The sequence below is a fragment of the Puccinia triticina genome, chromosome 7A (assembly GCF_026914185.1).
Source record: "Puccinia triticina chromosome 7A, complete sequence".
In the NCBI taxonomy this organism is placed as follows: domain Eukaryota; kingdom Fungi; phylum Basidiomycota; class Pucciniomycetes; order Pucciniales; family Pucciniaceae; genus Puccinia; species Puccinia triticina.
Window position 1 is genome coordinate 6148650 of NC_070564.1, and position 17008 is coordinate 6165657.

Here is a 17008-nt window from a genome sequence, read left to right on the forward strand (position 1 = left end):
GCCATGGGCAGAGCCAAACCACGCCACTACATACACTATAAATATGTCCTTGAGTCTAATTCTATGCTATGTACTATCAAAATATCTCTACAGTATGTAATTATGCTTATGAACACAGTATAATACTCGTAACTTTTGCCTGAGTGCAGCTAACCTAGTGGTTCCAGTGAGTGACTAGGGGTTAAATGACCTGTAGAATCCAATTATGCAATAATACATCTAGAAATATGTCTCCTTCTCAATAGTAAACTGTGACTTTATGTGATTTGATACTTGAAACACTTTTGGCACACCACACCGTAGGTGCAAAAGTTTCTAGGAAATTGGTCCCAGAGACTTGAGTGAAACCCTTCGCTACAAAACGCGCTTTGAAACACACCCCTGAACCATCTACATCAGGCTTTACTGCAAAAACCCACCAGCCATTTAACACTTTTTTGTCAGTTGGCCGTAAACCCAGAATCCAGACTTTCATCTGTTCCAGGTTGCTGAGTTCCACAGCAATGGCTTTAGACCATGCATCCTTTTCTAACAATTTCATCGCTTGCTTGAAAGTCCATGGGACTGAGATAGAGTAAAATTGACATAACTCTATTATCTTGTTGACAATAAGCTCCTGATTGTGAAATTCAATTTCTCTGGAGAAATCACCTAGTTCAATCAAATTCATGACATAATCTAAAGATATTTTCTTTGCCGGTTCTTTTGCAGGTTCTAAAGTCTCTTTTCCAGTCACGGGAACCTCTAACAAATGAGTCTGGTCATCATCAACAAAACGTGCCATAGCTGACGCAAGAAATTTCTTTTTGTCAGGTAGCCAAAAGAGCCATCCTTTGCTTGAGTCAAGGTGTCCCATTACCTGAACTTTGTAGGCCCTGGCGTCCAGTTTCTGCCGCTTTTCAGGTGGGATATGTACATAAGCAAAGGTTCCAAAAGCTCTGAACCTGTTGAAATGCGGCTTGGTACCAAATACCGCTTTGAACAGGGTGATTTTTCCACTCGCATTATTTGGAATGCAGTTGAGGATATGACTTGCCCACAAGAACACGTAATTCCAGAAATTTTGAGGCAGACTACTATTGGATAGAACCGTCCTTGCCATGGCCTGTATAGTTTGATTGAAACGTTCAATCATACCGTTCTGGTAGTGATGGTACTGTAGCGCCCTCTCAGTATGTATTCCCCTACTGAGGAGAAAATCTTCCAATGCCTTGTTGGCAAATTCACCCCCGTTGTCACTTCGGAGGATCTTGACAGACAGATTTGTTGCATTTTCTAGCCGCTTGATGGTGTCTATGATAGCGTTGTTTGCCTCTGACTTGGCTTTTAGGACCTTGACTAAGTTGTAGCCAGTAGCTACATCTTGCATGGTGAGGATATAGTTCCCTCCATCTACCGCAGGGACTTGAAACGGTCCTACTAGGTCAGCGGCCCATATCTCCATCTTGTTTGCATTCCGATTGCCTTTGCCCAGAGGGTTCAGCTCAGTGGACTTGTTGATCATACAAGTGGGACAGTGAATTGAGCCTGGTGGCAGCTCTTTGGGTAGGCCTAAACCCACTTTCTCTTTGATCAGTCTCCGAATCACTTGCAGTCCAGCGTGACCAAACATGCGATGGTACAGTAACAGCCGCTTCTCATTGTTTGTGAGAGAGGGCGGTTCGTGGGTTTTGCCCATAATTGCTGGTAGCGGCTCTTTGAATAGATTAGTCCTGCTGTTTTTTGCCTTAGCCGCATTGAAAGATAAGCCTTCCACAGGTACATTGACAGTTGTTGTCATAAGAGATCAAGTAATTTTATTTCCGCACATAGGAAACGAGACGTTGACAGCAGGGATTTTTGAGGAGACATGAAAACTGGAAATGTCGGAGACGTTTGTTTGGGAGAAAGAAGAAATAGAAGAAACAGAGGAAAAGGAAGAGGGTTGAGAAACAGAAAGAGGGGGAGTATCCAGAAGAGTAGGTAAACGGGAAACAGAAAAAGAAGAAGAAGATAAGAAAACAGAGACATCATCCCCAGCCACTCCGCCATGCCGATCATCCTTCACCATTTGGTGTGGTAAATACCAACAGTTGCGTTTTGCCTTCCACACGCAGCTGAAAGCAAATTGACAGTTTGCCAAAAAAATATCAAACTGTTCTTTGTCATTGTCATAGAACACAAGGGCATTAGCTTTCCTTAATGCTGCCATTGAGATCAGTGTAGATCGGGCATCCTCACAATAGAGTACACCACAAAGTATGATCAATTGGCCGGATGGCTTGAGGAAATGGAGGCTTCCCACACCAGTGATGAAGGATTGGTTGCTGGAGGTAGCTACCAACAGGGGCAAGGGCTTAGAGATATGCTTGAAATCATGAAGAAGCTGGTGCATCCTGGTGAAATGATGAGATGCGCCAGTATCAAAAATGGCAGGATTACTTACAACATCGTCCCCAAGCGCCATATTCTTGAAATCCAGCTGGTCGAGATCATCTGGAATTTCACCAATTCCCATGAGTTGCGCAGACGCCCCACCCCCCCCCCCCCCCCCCCAGCCAAATTTGTCGCATTTGAAGTTGAGGGCACTGACGCATGCTGTTGATTGGTGTTTGCAGCGTACCAGGGTCGATAGTAGTCAGCCAGTTGTTTTGCCTGTACTTGAAGGTTGGACATGGGGGGGGCTCTGGAGGGCGTCAAAAGTTGAGTTGGGGAATTGGCAGGTTGGGTGTAGAGAGAACCGACAAATGTCGCTTGGGTTCTGGTTGCTGGTTGAGGAAAAGGCTACACACCCGGACCGCGAAGACGTTTGTTGATCTGATTTGACTTCACCCGCTGTGGACAGTCCCGTATATAATGATCTGCCGCTCCACATTTCCAACACCAATGCGCCGTTTCCGCATAAAAATCCAACGCATCCGGCCAGTTGTCTTCCGGAACATCCGCTAGGAAAGCTTCGAAGTCAAAATCATCGCCATCATTTGTTGCCAACAGTACCGATGGTGCCGACAAATTTGCTAATGCTCTTTTGGTGGGCGTGGAGTCTTCATGTTGTTTTTGGCATACATTGTAAGTGTTTACCAAAAAATTGAATTTCGGCACGCTTTTGGACTGATCATTCTTTGAGTTCTCAATGCGCTGCTTGAAATCTTCTTGAAAGGTGCCGAGGATTTCATGACTGCTCTCTGGAAAATGAAACCAAAAAAAGCATCCGAGTGGATCCTGACGTTGAGGTTGTTCCATTCCGTGTATAGGTTCCTCATCAAAGACGTCAAACCCGTACTCTCGCATTCATCGACTGAGAAGTTGAGGAAACGGTTGAAGAAGTTCATTTGCGCCGCGCAAGAGACAACCGAGAATTGCTTCTTCAGGAGAGACAACATTTTGAGTGCGGAGTTCACCCATTGGAGATCGGGTACCAATGATCCATGGACACCTTTGAGGACAACTATTCAAGCGATCTTCTCAAAAGTCATATTGTCAATCGGCTTGAAGAAGAAATCACCATTCGACATATGGGCGGTACTGATCTCACTAAGTTTGCTCAGCCACCTCGCCAGATTGGATCCATTCGCAGCCAGGTGTTTCTCGTCGTTCCATCGGTCATTGATGAGCTTAGCCATCTGACTAACTAGCTTTGCCTGTTCTAGCTGCAATTTCGCAGCAAGAAAATCTTGCTGAGCCCGCGTGAGATCATTTGCTGGGGGTATTGGTCCGGTTGGAGGTTGCGTTTGGTGCGGGGCAGGTCCTCTTGGATGATGGGAGCCCGATCCAGTTGCAGCGGGAGCGGTTTGCTGGCAAGACGTTGATGCTGCTGGTCGGATCGGTTTGTCTCCTCCACGGTTTCCCACCAAACTCCCAGCAAACAAATCAAAAAGATTGGCCATCCTAGCCCCGCCATCTGGTACAAAATCTTCGCCGTCAGATTGGATTGAACCCCGTCGAGACATTTCGCCGGAAGCAGCAAACAAAAGAGAAAAAGATGGCCAAAAGTAGACAGAAAAAGGTAATCAAAGTTTGGAAAAGGACAGGGCTACTCACTGCAACACTGAGAAATACCCACAATATAAGAGATAGAGGAAAAAAGAGGGAGTAGAACGGTGCGTCACAAGACGTCCCTTTTCTGCACCGGTAGGTGGGCCACACCACCGTAATAAGCAGGATGGCTAGTCCGCTTAGCTTATTCAGGTAAGTTCAATCAACACCGTTCAGGGACAGAGAGAGGGGATTGCGGAGTCTGTCACAGCGTTACGGCAAAGTAACACTGACCCTCCCGATGATGGACAATTACGCTCTATCCTGAGCTACCGGTCGAAAAGGTATAACCAACCAGTCGAAGCGTTGATTTGTGAGTTGTATTGGTCAAGTTTCGAGTCTGAGTCCTTGATTATAGATTGAGAAGGCTCATAACCTATTGAGACTATGGGGACACAAACTCTGTAGATTCCGTGTAGAACTCTCCTCCGCCCGGGATTGTCCCGGGAAGAGGAGTATGGTTTGTGCTGCGGCAAGTCACAGAGATGCCTGTGACATCTATGTCACAACAGTACCTTTTCTTCCTTCCCCGGGGGTTTTACAGGTTATGAGCCCAGCGTTGCCTCTGTTGCATGTTCAATTCCCATTGCCTGCATCTCGCACATGTCACATCTCCACAGCTTGTAACCCTCACATAACATGACATAACTGTGTTAGCTACTCCTAGTCTTACATACAAGCATATTATTGATTATTGATTTAGGAGTGTGGTTGCCTTAAAATAGTTCCACGGTTCATGGGTGCCAAAAGTCCCATTTTAAGATAAATCATAGTATAGTCTTTAAAAATAGCATTAGTATAGTAGCCAGTATGCGTGAAAGTTGACAGTTAACAAGTCTGTCGGGGAGTAACACTTAGATTTGTATGTAGTTTCACACCAGCCCATTTGGTGTCCAATCCAATATCACCTCTGTTATCAGTGATATTGGCTTGCAGGGGAGTGTTATGGCCTGGTGTTATACCTCTCCGGGGGAGAGTTGATGCCCGCTACAATCGTGTAGTCGGGTGGTACCTTTCCTTCCCCGGGGGTTTTACAACCAGACGCCGGCTCTGGAGTCGTCGTCGCCGGCGGAGTCCTTGTTGTCATTCATGGCCCCACCGGCATCATTGAAGGCTCGCCGGTCTGTAATTGGTGTCTATTTTTAATTCAGGAGTCCGCTGGTCTAGATTCGGTATGAATCCGAGCTTTGCTCAAAAGGGGTTTTCATGACGGGTAATGTTTGTTAGAGAAGGTCCCGAGTCCCTGCCTGTCGGTCCACCGTCGGCACTATTCCGTCCAGGGAACCCTATCCAGGCTGGATTGCAATCGTGGACACCTTGGGGAGCTATGTGTATCCAAGAGATGCGATTCTACAAAGCATGTAGCATGCAACGCTTGACTGATCCGGAGAAAGGCAGAGTCTGCCAGCTCATCATTGGCATAACTTCTCTCTTACTTCATTTGAGCCGGCGTGTGGAATAACTCCACAACTTTCTGGACCAACAAGAAGAATTGCAGTTTGACTTGAAGTGTTGTCGCAGTAACAAGCATCATCAGCCATTGGCCACCATAAGGTCACGGAAGAACAAATGACTGGGTGATCCACTCCGGCACAACAAATTCTCCAAAGAAAAGTTCAGCAGCCAGCTGCAAGTAAATATGCATTGGCTTCCAGTGAGATTGGTCGGAGTTTCTTTCAATGCCCATTAGATTTTCCTCTCATTGTGCACAGGGAGTGAAATCACAGCGTCACAGCTCACTCAGATGTGTGGTATGGCACACAAGTCTCAATCCCTTCAATTCAGAAGGTATGGGTCACTTTTGGAGTAATAAAAAAGTAATGTATGAGCAATTGCAAAGCAAAAGTTACAATGAGTATAGGGCAACAATAATTGAGTTTCAACAGGATTAGTTGGATACAGGAGAAATGAACACTGTTGAGACACTATTTTCAAACAAGAGATACAAGACTGCTGAGAGCTTCAGAGTTGGTGGCAGAGAATCAATGTCTTGAGAGAATCATGAGGACCTGTTTGTCGTCGATGTGGTGTGTCTTGGCGTCCTTGGGGGTGCTCTTCTCATTGCAAGTGCTCAAGATGCTGTTGACGGCCTTCTGGAGGATGTGGTCCGGGCTATGTCCAGCAAAATGCACACGGTCAGCAGTCTTGCAGGCGTTCAGGCTGATGGAGGTTGAGGATGCTTACATGTCTTTTGCGACCACTTTGTCCTTGGAACTGTGGAGTGATAACTGAGACACAAAAATCGAACTCGTAAGTTGACTGTCTCTGGAGCGCAGACGGCAGGGTCACGGCGGGACTTACTTGGCAGCTTCCATTAGAAGCAGAGTGTACGCTTTTCTCGCGCAAAGTTTGAGCGGCCCTGTCGAAAAAAGAATGCAAGAGAACAAGGTCAGATTACTATGATACAGTGAGATAAAGTACAGTCGGCGTACTTTAGACATTGCGTTTTGGAGAACACTTCAGAGACGCCTTTGCTGCTGGTGCAGGTAACGCTGTCGGTGGAGGTTCGACGCAAGAGGTGGTCGGCATCGAGGTGGATCGCCCGACGACTGACGGAATGGGTGGCTTCCTGCTCGGAGGCCTTTGCGAAGAAGCCGCCCATGCCGAGGGCCATGTTCATTGGGAAGAAAGCGCCCCCGAAGCAGGCGCCGCCCATCGACCAGGCCAAGCTGTTGATCCACGAGGACCCAAACATGCCCAGACCCATTCCACCCAACGAGTAAAAACCGTTGTACATCCCTCCAAATCCTCCGAGCCATTTAGCATCTACGTCTTCGTTCTTCGCCCCGCTTACTTCTTCCGCACGCGATGCCGCGACGAGCACAGAGAGAAGGGTGATGAGGTAGGCTAAGGAGACCATGGTGTGTTGGTGTGCAGGTGGTTGAGGTTGGGTTGGAGTAGGTAAGGCTAGTAAGGCTAGTGTTGGTTAGGCAGGCTGGAGTGTTGGTTAGGTAGGCTGGTGTGATGATGAGAGAGACATGGAGGCGCACACCGAGCCTGCTTTATACCCTACCCAGTCGCTGCTGGTTTTTTTGGAAGCAAGTCCACCACTGGCTGATAATCGACCCCGGAGCAACTTGTGTACGCAGATATCGCGGGGATTTTCTACCTCCAAGCTGGGTGTGAGAAGTGGCACGAGGCCGGTCGGTAGGTAGAGGTACATAGGTAGGTAGATGGAAGATGTTCTGTCCAACCAGGCTGCGAGAGTCGCCAGTGCTCTCTTCCCAGACCTTTCTCTGTGTTGCTTCTCCCGACGGAAACAAGCCCACATCGGTGAGAAATACCCACCACCAAACACGGGATGAATGCAGTTGGTTGCCCGCGGAAGTCGCCGGTCAAGACGAGGCTTGGAAACTTCGATAACATCATTGGCATAGATGTCCTGCACAGGTCCCATCCCTAGGGCGCTGCAATAATCGTGATCTCTTGTGGGCATGTGAATGGGCTAGGTGCCGGTTGACCAAGACGTGGGTTCTTGAGGCGTAGTTCCTCTCAATGGTCCGCCCGGCACCACGCAACTTGGCGTCTTGTCTTGGCTCGGCAGGCTGTTGATCTGGCCCAGCTGTTCCTCGTCAAAGGGGTTTTCACGACCGGCGATCTTGAGAAGAGGGATGGCTCCCTGCCGGCACCGGTCCGCTGTCGGCACTTTTCCGTCCAGGGCACCTTGTTCAGGATAGACACCTTGGCGAGTTACGTGGATCAAGAGATGCACTTCTACGCACTCGTAGCAGGCATCATCCAGCGCTCGACCGATCCAGAGAAAGGCAGCGTCTGCCAGCTCATCATGGGCAGACCTTCCCCCTTACTTAATTTGAGCAGGCGTGTGGAGGACTCCACAGCTTTTTGGACCAAGGGGAGTTTCACCTTGGAAGGCTTGGGTCACTTTTGGAGTAATAAAAACATAATAATGTATGAAAAGTTACAATGAGTATAAAGCAACACTAATTGAGTTTTCAACGGGATTAGTTGGATACAGGAGAAATGAACACTATTGAGACACTATTTTTCAACAAGATTAACAAGCTGCCAAGAGTTTTAGAGACGGAATCAGAGAATCAATGCCTTGAGAGAATCATGGCGACCTGTTTGTCGTCGATGTGGTGTGTCTTGGCATCCTTGGGGGTGCTCTTTTCATTGCAAGTGCTCAAGATGCTGTTGACAGCCTTCTGGAGGATGTGGTCCGGGCTGTATGTCCAGCAAGATGCACACAGTCAGCAGTCTTGGAGGCGTTCAGGCTGATGGAGGGTGTGAATGCTTACATGTCTTTTGCAACCACTTTGTCCTTGGAACTGTGGAGTGATAACTGGAGCACGAAAATTGAGCTAGTGAGTGGACTTCCCTCAAGCGCACACGGCAGTCTCGCGGCAGGACTTACTTGGCAGTTTCCGTTGGAAGCAGAGTGTACGCTCTTCTCGCGCAAAGTTTGAGCTGCCCTGTTGGAAAAAAGAAGTGGAGAAACGAGCGGAACGAGGTCAGTTGACAATGATACAGTGATATAAAGGACAGTGATCGGCGTACTTCAGGCATTGCGATTTGGAGAACACTTCAGAGACGCCTTTGCTGCTGGTGCAGGTAACGCTGTCGGTGGAGGTTCGACGCAAGAGGTGGTCGGCATCGAGGTGGATCGCCCGACGACTGACGGAATGGGTGGCTTCCTGCTCGGAGGCCTTTGCGAAGAAGCCGCCCATGCCGAGGGCCATGTTCATCGGGAAGAAAGCGCCCCCGAAGCAGGCGCCGCCCATCGACCAGGCCAGGCTGTTGATCCATGGGGAGCCAAACATGCCCAGGCCCATCCCGCCCAGCGCGTAAAAGCTGTTGTACATCCCGCCGAATCCGCCAAGCCATTTCGCATCGACGTCTTCGTTCTTCGCCCCGCTCACTTCTTCCGCACGAGACGTGGCGACGAGCACAGAGAGAAGGGTGATGAGGTAAGCTAAGGAGACCATTTTGGATTTGTACGGAGCGGGTTGTTTTTGGATTGGACTGGCTAAATCTGGAGTTGATTAGGTAGGCTGGAGTGTTGGTGCGGTGGATTGGATGATGAGGGTAGAGACACCAAGGCGCACAACAAGCCCGCTTTATACTTCCAATCGGGGCAGCTTTCTGGTGACGCTTTGATCCACGCCGTGGAAGCCAGTCTCCTTGCCGAAAATCCCGGCTATTGCACGATAGAAACTAACTGGCACACAGCTGGAACCCGGGGTAACATGGATATCGTGGCATTTTCTACATCAAAGGGTGTGAGAAACGGCAGGCCAGTCGGTAGATGGACGAACCCATGACAAGATTGCGAGAGTCGTCGCCGCTCTCATCTATCCAGCATTCCCTTCGTTGCTTCCATGCTTCCACGGATGGAAGCCAGTAGTCATCACCAAACACGTGTTGAGTTATGTGCGATTTCTTGCACGGGGAAGTCCAAAGCTTGGAAATTTGGACAACATTGTTTGGATAGATGTCTTGCCCCAGTCCTACTCGGGCTTGGGAATTGGGTCAAGGAGAAGCTGGCCTACGTGTTCTCTACGCTCTGTCATCTATGTAGTACATCCTGATTGTGGGGGGTCGTCTTGGCCGGAGGACACGTCTTTATTGTGGACAAACCACAGGGAATCCAATTTTGCTTTGCGTTTGCACTACATAGCCCACATTCGAGTGGACGCCAGGCCGTTCTCAGAGGGAGGAAAATACGCCTGTTATCCCTATCCTTACTCGAACTCAACTTAGTCCCTGCCTCGTCGGAGGAAAGTGATTTAGTTCCGTTCGATTTTTGCTTGTGGCGGTTGCAAGACTACCTGCCGGTCAACCAGCTTGTTTGACATTTGGGAGACCGAAGTGTACCTCCTACAGTGTTGTTTTACCTCGACGATTCTGGTTCAAGGTGTAGATACTTGGCAGCCGAAGGGCCTGGCGTCCCGTGTGTTTACGCATTTGTTAAGAAAAGACAGAGCAGTTTTTCCAAGTTGCGTTTAGGATGCAAGGGACTGATAAGTATTGATCAAAAAACAAAAACCTTACAGCTACAACGTAAGCAGAAAAATGAATTCAAATATGACAAACATGATTCCCTTCCTTTATTTATTTTGTGCAAGGATGAGAAAAAATATGGGAGGAGTGCATGTAGTGTTTAAGAAAGGTAGAGAATTGTTTCTGATTTCACGTATTTTGATATATCTCTGAAGACGTAACTGTTTCTTTGTACTAATTTTTCAACCTGAGCTGGGAAACCACTAGGTATTTGCAGAGGTGGAAGATGATGATGTGTACGATGAGAGGTGATAAATTTGGTTGAAAATTCTTCCTTGATCTTCCCAACAGAACTGGGGTTGCTGCGATAGGTGATTGTTGAGAAAGAAGCGAAAATTGTTTCGGAGATCCGTTTCTGATCGTTCGTCGCCGTCCGGACCGTGGTAGGGTACTTACCCACTCGGCGTAAGGGAACGCTCATCAAAAATCTGTAGCCTGAATATTTTATCAACAGTCAATATTTTTTTTCCAATAGACTACATGTCAGTGAGCGATGCATGCCATATTTCAACACAAAAAGGGGTACAAGACAGATTGCTCAACTCGACCACCATATCCCCATTCATTTGGCCATTTTAAAGGATCGCGTTTGGGCCCATTGACTTCACCGGTTCTCGGATTGACATCCCCCTGAAATTCTTCTGGGCCGAGGTTTCTGAGATCAGGATGGGTCTGGTTGGTGGGCTGATCTGGAGGCGATGAGTTTGATTGGTTGATGAGCGAGATGAATTCTTTCTGTTCTTTGGGTGGTAAGGGAGGGGGGGAGGGTGAGGGCTGGTAGGTGGGCTTTTTCGTCGATGTGGATTTCGACGAGTTGTGTCGAGCCAAGCCGTTTCGGAAGGAGGGCTTCTGGATGGTCGGTGCTGTTCGTCTGGTTAGGATCGAGCTGAAAGAGAGCATGCTGACTTGAGGATGTTGCTGCCAAGGATGTTTTTGTGGTGTTGAAGCTCCGAATGGCTAGTCGGACCAAGGCAGCTTAGCCTCGCGGCGAGAGTATGCCCACCGCCGACGCTCTACTTCGAGGAGGGTGAGGACCCTCGGCGGGCTTCGGTGCCAAGGCCAAGCAAAATGCGGGTCCTGCTGCAGTCGATCAGGAAAGGTCGAGCGAGCACTTCCGGGATCCCATGGCCTGTTCGCCGTCTGTCGATATCCTCGGAGGCCAGAAACCTAAGGTTGGACACGAAGCCTGGCAGAGGATCGTCTTTCAGCGCCAATCCACCCCAGCCCACCTTCCGGCTTCGTTTCGAGCAGGCCCAATCGGACAAGAATGTCGTGCGGATCCTCGAGCTGTGCCAGGAACTCAAGCAGGCCGGGCCACCCTCGCAGGACGACCTCAGCCTAGCATATCGCCACCTGGTCTCAATCCTTGCACACTATGGTCTCTGGACCCAGCTCTACGCGACCGTCAACGAGCTCATCGAGCTCATCGGACTCAATCACATCGACGACCTGCTATGGGCAACGATCCTCGAAGGATTCATCCGATGCGACAGATCAACCGACGTGATCTACTCACTCATCCTCTCCACAGGAAACAAGATTGGGCCCCAGACGATCACCGCCTTATTCCGTGCGGCCATCCTCGAATCTAATCTCAGCCAGTCCATCCTTCTGCTCCAAGTAGCCACGGCCTCCGATTTGTTGTCCCAGATCCCAAAGCTCTTACTCATCCAATTGGCCGACTCCCTGGCTGGACAGGCCCAGCTCAAGCTAGCCATCGATCTCGTCCGCTCCTTTGTCGTCCCAATCAAAGAAACCGATCATCCGGATTGTGTTGCAAGTTTGATCAGCTTACTGCGGACATGTGTCAATCGATCAGATGTATGTCCATCCACGACTGGCTCACGATAGATGATAGGCATCCCACTGATTTGCATGCTAAACTGGGCTCCGCTTCCGTTCCAACAGCCTCAATCGGCTCTTTATTGTTACTCATACCTGAACAACAACCATGCCGATCTGATTGAGGATTTGTTCGATGATGGATTGATGATCGAACTCCTATCTCTCAGCAGCCGACACATCCTGCCAGATCTTGCGCTCAACGTCCTTTCCCAACTCGTTAGATCTCGACGGAAGCTAGAAATCACACATCTCTTGCCATCGATCATTGCGCTCAGTCGGGCGGGCAACAGGATGTCGGAGGTGGTTGAGATTCTTGTCCGGATAGGGAAAGACCTCGTGGTCGTAGCTGAGGAGAGCGAACTGATCGGGTTCAACCTGATGGTCGGCCATCTCGGCGGTCTCCACGGATACCGCACGTTTCTCAAAAACAGCGTCGGAGAAGAAGAGGGAGAAGGCCAACAAAACGAAAAACGGGAGGAAATCATCAAGAGTCTCAATAATTCTAAACAGCTTTGCAGGGATTTGCTCCTCGAGAAGAACCCTAATAATCATCAATCCGAACCTGCTCCGACGATCTTACACTCATTGGTCAACAGTCTTATCCAAGCTGATCTTGAACTCGACCGACCTCTCGAATCCCTCGCGACCTTCAAAACTTACTTCTGCAACCCCCAAAGTCGACCGACTTCTTTCATCTTCCAACCGGATCATCATATCCTGAACTTGATGAGAAACGCGGCCGAGCAAGTTTCCGACCCGCTCATCCAATCTGAAATTTTGTCGACTCTCGACCACCTCCCTCAGCAATAACTCCCTATTTTACCGTTTTCATGAAAAGCGATGTAGTCTATCTTGCCAATTCAAAGCTCCTAATCGTTCTATCAATGAGCCCACCCATATTTCAATTGAAACTTCTTCAGAATCAATTGCTTGTCCTTTTAACATAAAGATTAAGGAAAATTCAAACACCGCTTTTCTCAATTTTGAATGTGTCTTCACGAGCGTGTACGAGGTTAGATAACTAGCTCCCACAGACCTACGAGCAACCAAGCATCCATCATGAGTCATATGCCATCGTGGAAGATGGAAAAGGGGGCTTTATGGGAAAATAACTCCACACTTTATGTCTAACGAACAGCAGCAATGAGACCCGCGTCTTGCGGCCAAAATATTGGTCCGGCATTTCTTGGGAGTCACCCTCGCAAAAACACCGATGGCAATGTGAGGCTTCAGAATAATGCCAGGCTGACCTGAACCTGTCCTAGACCCAGGCGGATGTCACCTGGGTTGCTGAGATGATGTGAAAAAACAGGATTAAACATCAGAAGAAAAGAAAAAAAAAATGATAAATGAACAAGAATCAAACCCACGACATCTATATACATAGATCACAGGTAAATGCTTTAGGGCCCGGTTGGACAATCAAGCCAAAAACGAGACAAGTGATATGTCCTCAGTTTTGTACCTCTGACATGTGATGGTGCTTGGTTGGCATGCCTGCTTAGTTGGCAGGCTGATGTTAAAAAGGGTACTTCCATGGTGTTTCTTGACTTGGAATCTAGATACATAATGGTTATAAGAAGTGGATGACTTCCTGTGTGCTTGATCTGGGGGGAAAGGCTAAACCTTACTGGCTGCCAGCTGGGATCAAGATCAAGTTTTCACCAGCAAACAAGGTTTAGCGGCTCCCTCTCAATCAAGCCATTTAGGCGGAGGGAAGGCCTCCAGGTGGTCTCATATGAAGTCAGAGAAGCCCTGGGAACAGCTTGCAACCCAAATGAAGTTGCCTGTTGCGGGTGCTCGGTCACTCGGGTCGTGGCCATCCGGGGGTAGCGCTGGTATGTGTTTAGTTTGGATTACGTAAGCGACTTTAAGTTAGAGTGTGTCATTTTCCCCACTTCCACCAAGAAAACTCCGACCAGTCACCACACCACATCCATCGGACCACAAACAACCACAGGCAAGCAAACACGCAACCATGGTGCTCTCACTCAAAGAATCATGCCTGCGTAGTCAGTATTCCCTCCGCTCTGCATCATGCTCTCTGGCCTTTTCTGTCTGCACGGTAGAATCATGCTGACTTGCTTCAATTTGCCGATTATTTACCTCCCTGGTCAATTCCGAATATCCTAGTTCTAACTGCACATTCAGGCAGTAAGCTGTCCTCCAGGCTTTTTTTTCGCCGTGTGTTTCCAAGTGCTGACTTGCTTTGTTTTGATTCTGTTTGGATTTAACGCTCAGGTCTCCTGGAAGTCGGACACTGCCCGTATCGTTTGATTAGGCCTGTTCTTATTGCATGCCATCCCGACCAGCTAGCCCACATTGAAGACTCCTCTCCCGTGCGTATATCCATCAGCTACACGCCGCTTCTCTTCTTTGCTCGCCCTTCCCGTAAAAATCGAGGAATTCTTAGTCAAGGAATCATTCTGCTCTTTAGCATCTCATGTTGGAATCGGATGAAATTTGGCACCATCTTCTCTCGAAAGATTTTCCCAATGAAACAGCAATCCCGCCCTCCGTCCGCTCTCCATCTCCCGGCCCCTCCCATCCCCGCGAAGATGAAGACGGCGTACAAGAGGTGGACCTGCCAGCTAATCGGCTCCTTTATTTCAAAACTCGACTCGCCAAGGAAGAGGCCCTTGCATCTGCATCTGCCCGTCTACGAGAAAAGGTCCAAGCTAGTCGTTCAGATCAACTGAAACGGAAGGCTATTTTTACCGGCCAGACTGATTACGGTATTGGGAGTAAGAAAAAGAAGCTGAATGGCGCGAAATCTTGGGGCAATTATACTCCGACAGGTAAGTTCTACATGCCCTCTCTCCCCCGCTCTTAAAGATAAAAAAAACCCTTGGCTCACACTGATGACATCGATTAACAGGGAAAACTTTGGCCGAAAAAGCACGCCAACAAGTCAAGAAATCAGCAGCCGTTTATGCCAACGCAGTCCGGGTTAAAGCAGCAATGATAAGCACACCGAATTCTGCTCCCAAGCCAGTTGCCCGCCCAGCCGATCCCCCGCGTTCCTCGAGCACGCCCATCTTTTCGATCAAGAAGCCAGTAGGAAAAGCCCCGACAGCCAAATGTGTCGTACGCACTCCAGCCGTCCAACCACAAGTCAAAGTCGTCCAGGTCCCCTCTGCGCCCCCTACCGCGCCTAGTGATAAGAACGGCATCAAGCCCACCCCTTTCCCCAAAGCCAAGCCACTGCCTCATAAAGGACCTCTAACTACCGCGCTACGTAGATCCCCTCCTCCGGCTACTACTCCTCGGCCGCCAGCACGAACGCCTTCACGTATAGCTGCCCTCCTCAAACCCAAAACAACATCCGAATCGATTCTCTCAGCTCCTGGCTCCATTGCCAGCCCAACCAAAAAAACATCAAGTCTCTTCGTCCCAAAGAAACTCAAACCTCCGCCTAAACAACCCTCCAAATCCCTCATCTTCAAACCCGGCTCCTCAGCCAGATAGTAATCCGTCTTTCACCCTTTCGCCCCTCAAGAAACCGTTCATCTATCGCTCTTCTTGCCATTCTCCATCCTCTAAATCCACTATTTTGTAAAGAACTTGTTTTATCTTCTTGCTCTGTCAACTAATCCGTACAGAAGCCCAATTTTGACATCTCATCATCCATGTAAGTCATCATGTGTGTCTCAAGCCCCACCAATCTGCTCATCAATCCATATATCTGATCTCTGTTTCTATGCATCTATGTTGGTACTGTTTGTTGTAATTTCATCATCTTTTTGCTTGGCTAATATAATATCCATCCCGGACATCCGCTTCATCATTTTCTTTTGGAGCGACAAGCTACGAGCATTGTATATTAGTACATTATTTTTGAGAAGATTTTTATTGGTCTTAGATACTGGAGCAAAAAAACTCTTTCTATGTCGGTTTTTGGGGCATCAACGTCAATAACCTGGTGTCACCAATACCTCTCTTGGATCAGATCTGTTGCGATGTTGCTGTAAGTTAACAAAAAACAAAATGTCACTGGATTGGGTTTATCCGTCCATTGGCAAGGTGGGCTTGGAGTCTGCATGGGCGGGGTGTACACTGTACCAAGTGAAGTAGTCCTCCAACTCCTGGTGCCACAGCGCAGTAGCCTTAAACTCTAGCCAGTGTGATTTATGAAAGACCCTTCATGATTGGCATTTAAGGAAACAAATGAGATTTGATGAAGAAAAAGGGGAGTAACACAAACAGAAAAGGAATTTACACAAGATGCAAAAGGGGCGAGGAAACAAGTGAAAAAAGAGAAAAGAGAGGAGACATGGGAACTGGGTGATGTCAAGTTTGTCCACCTTGTACAGCAGGGCCCTGGAGGCAACATGTGTTTTGCTGCTCCAACGCCAGCTGTTGCTTGTGTGCAGCAAACTGTTGCTTGTGTGCAGCAAACTGTTGCATGTGTGCAGCAAACTGTTGCATGTGTGCAGCAAACTGTTGCATGTGTGCAGCAAACTGTTGCATGTGTGCAGCAAGCTGTTGCTTGTGTGCAGCAAACTGTTGCTTGTGTGCAGCAAACTGTTGCATGTGTGCAGCAAACTGTTGCATGTGTGCAGCAAGCTGTTGCTTGTGTGCAGCAAACTGTTGTTTGCGTGCAGGATACAGTTGCTCCAGTTCAGCAACTGCTTGCTCCAGTTCAGCAACTGCTTGCTCCAGTTCAGCAACGGCTTGCTCCAGTTCAGCAACTGCTTGCTTCAGTGAAGTAATTTCTTGCTCCACAGTCAGGCGTGCCATGATTTCCCGAATTAGTATGAAAGAAAAAAGGTAAGCAAATGTATGTTCCAATCAGATAAGAGGACCATGACTTACGGGATGAAATCCTTGATGTAGATCGGGCCAACCTGTAACCTGTTCAAATATCTAATCAGTCTTTTATGTCACGACAAAGGATTTCGAAAAAAAAAACTTACTACAAAACATGATCAGGAGAGTCGAACATGCAAGTACGTAAGGCATTTTATCTGGCAGAGGAGAAAAAAACGTAAGAAACATGGTCAAAGAAACCTTTCTAAAGAAAGCTTTCTTTTTGAGATACTAACCTGAGTTGCTGTGGCAGAGATACTTGGGGGGAAATCTTGCTGCTTGTTGTTCGGAGTAGGGTGGATCCAGGAATGCAACAGGA

General features: G+C 48.3%; 3 protein-coding genes across 3 annotated transcripts; 2 read left to right on the forward strand and 1 right to left on the reverse strand.

Moving 5' to 3' along the window:
- Positions 1–10135: 10135 nt before the first annotated feature.
- On the reverse strand, positions 10136–10935 carry PtA15_7A675 (uncharacterized protein; the record flags this gene model as incomplete). Its single annotated transcript, XM_053171306.1, has 2 exons — positions 10136–10463; positions 10562–10935. 2 exons carry the CDS (start codon positions 10933–10935, stop codon positions 10136–10138), a joined length of 702 nt encoding a protein of 233 aa, XP_053022501.1.
- A 168-nt stretch (positions 10936–11103) lies between these two features.
- On the forward strand, positions 11104–12690 carry PtA15_7A676 (uncharacterized protein; the record flags this gene model as incomplete). Its single annotated transcript, XM_053171307.1, has 2 exons — positions 11104–11856; positions 11944–12690. The coding sequence occupies 2 exons, from the start codon at positions 11104–11106 to the stop codon at positions 12688–12690; spliced, it is 1500 nt and encodes a 499-aa protein (XP_053022502.1).
- Positions 12691–13858: 1168 nt separating this feature from the next.
- PtA15_7A677 (uncharacterized protein) lies at positions 13859–15348 on the forward strand (the record flags this gene model as incomplete). Its single annotated transcript, XM_053171308.1, has 5 exons — positions 13859–13892; positions 14014–14034; positions 14122–14219; positions 14318–14678; positions 14759–15348. The coding sequence occupies 5 exons, from the start codon at positions 13859–13861 to the stop codon at positions 15346–15348; spliced, it is 1104 nt and encodes a 367-aa protein (XP_053022503.1).
- Between the last annotated feature and the right edge of the window lie 1660 nt (positions 15349–17008).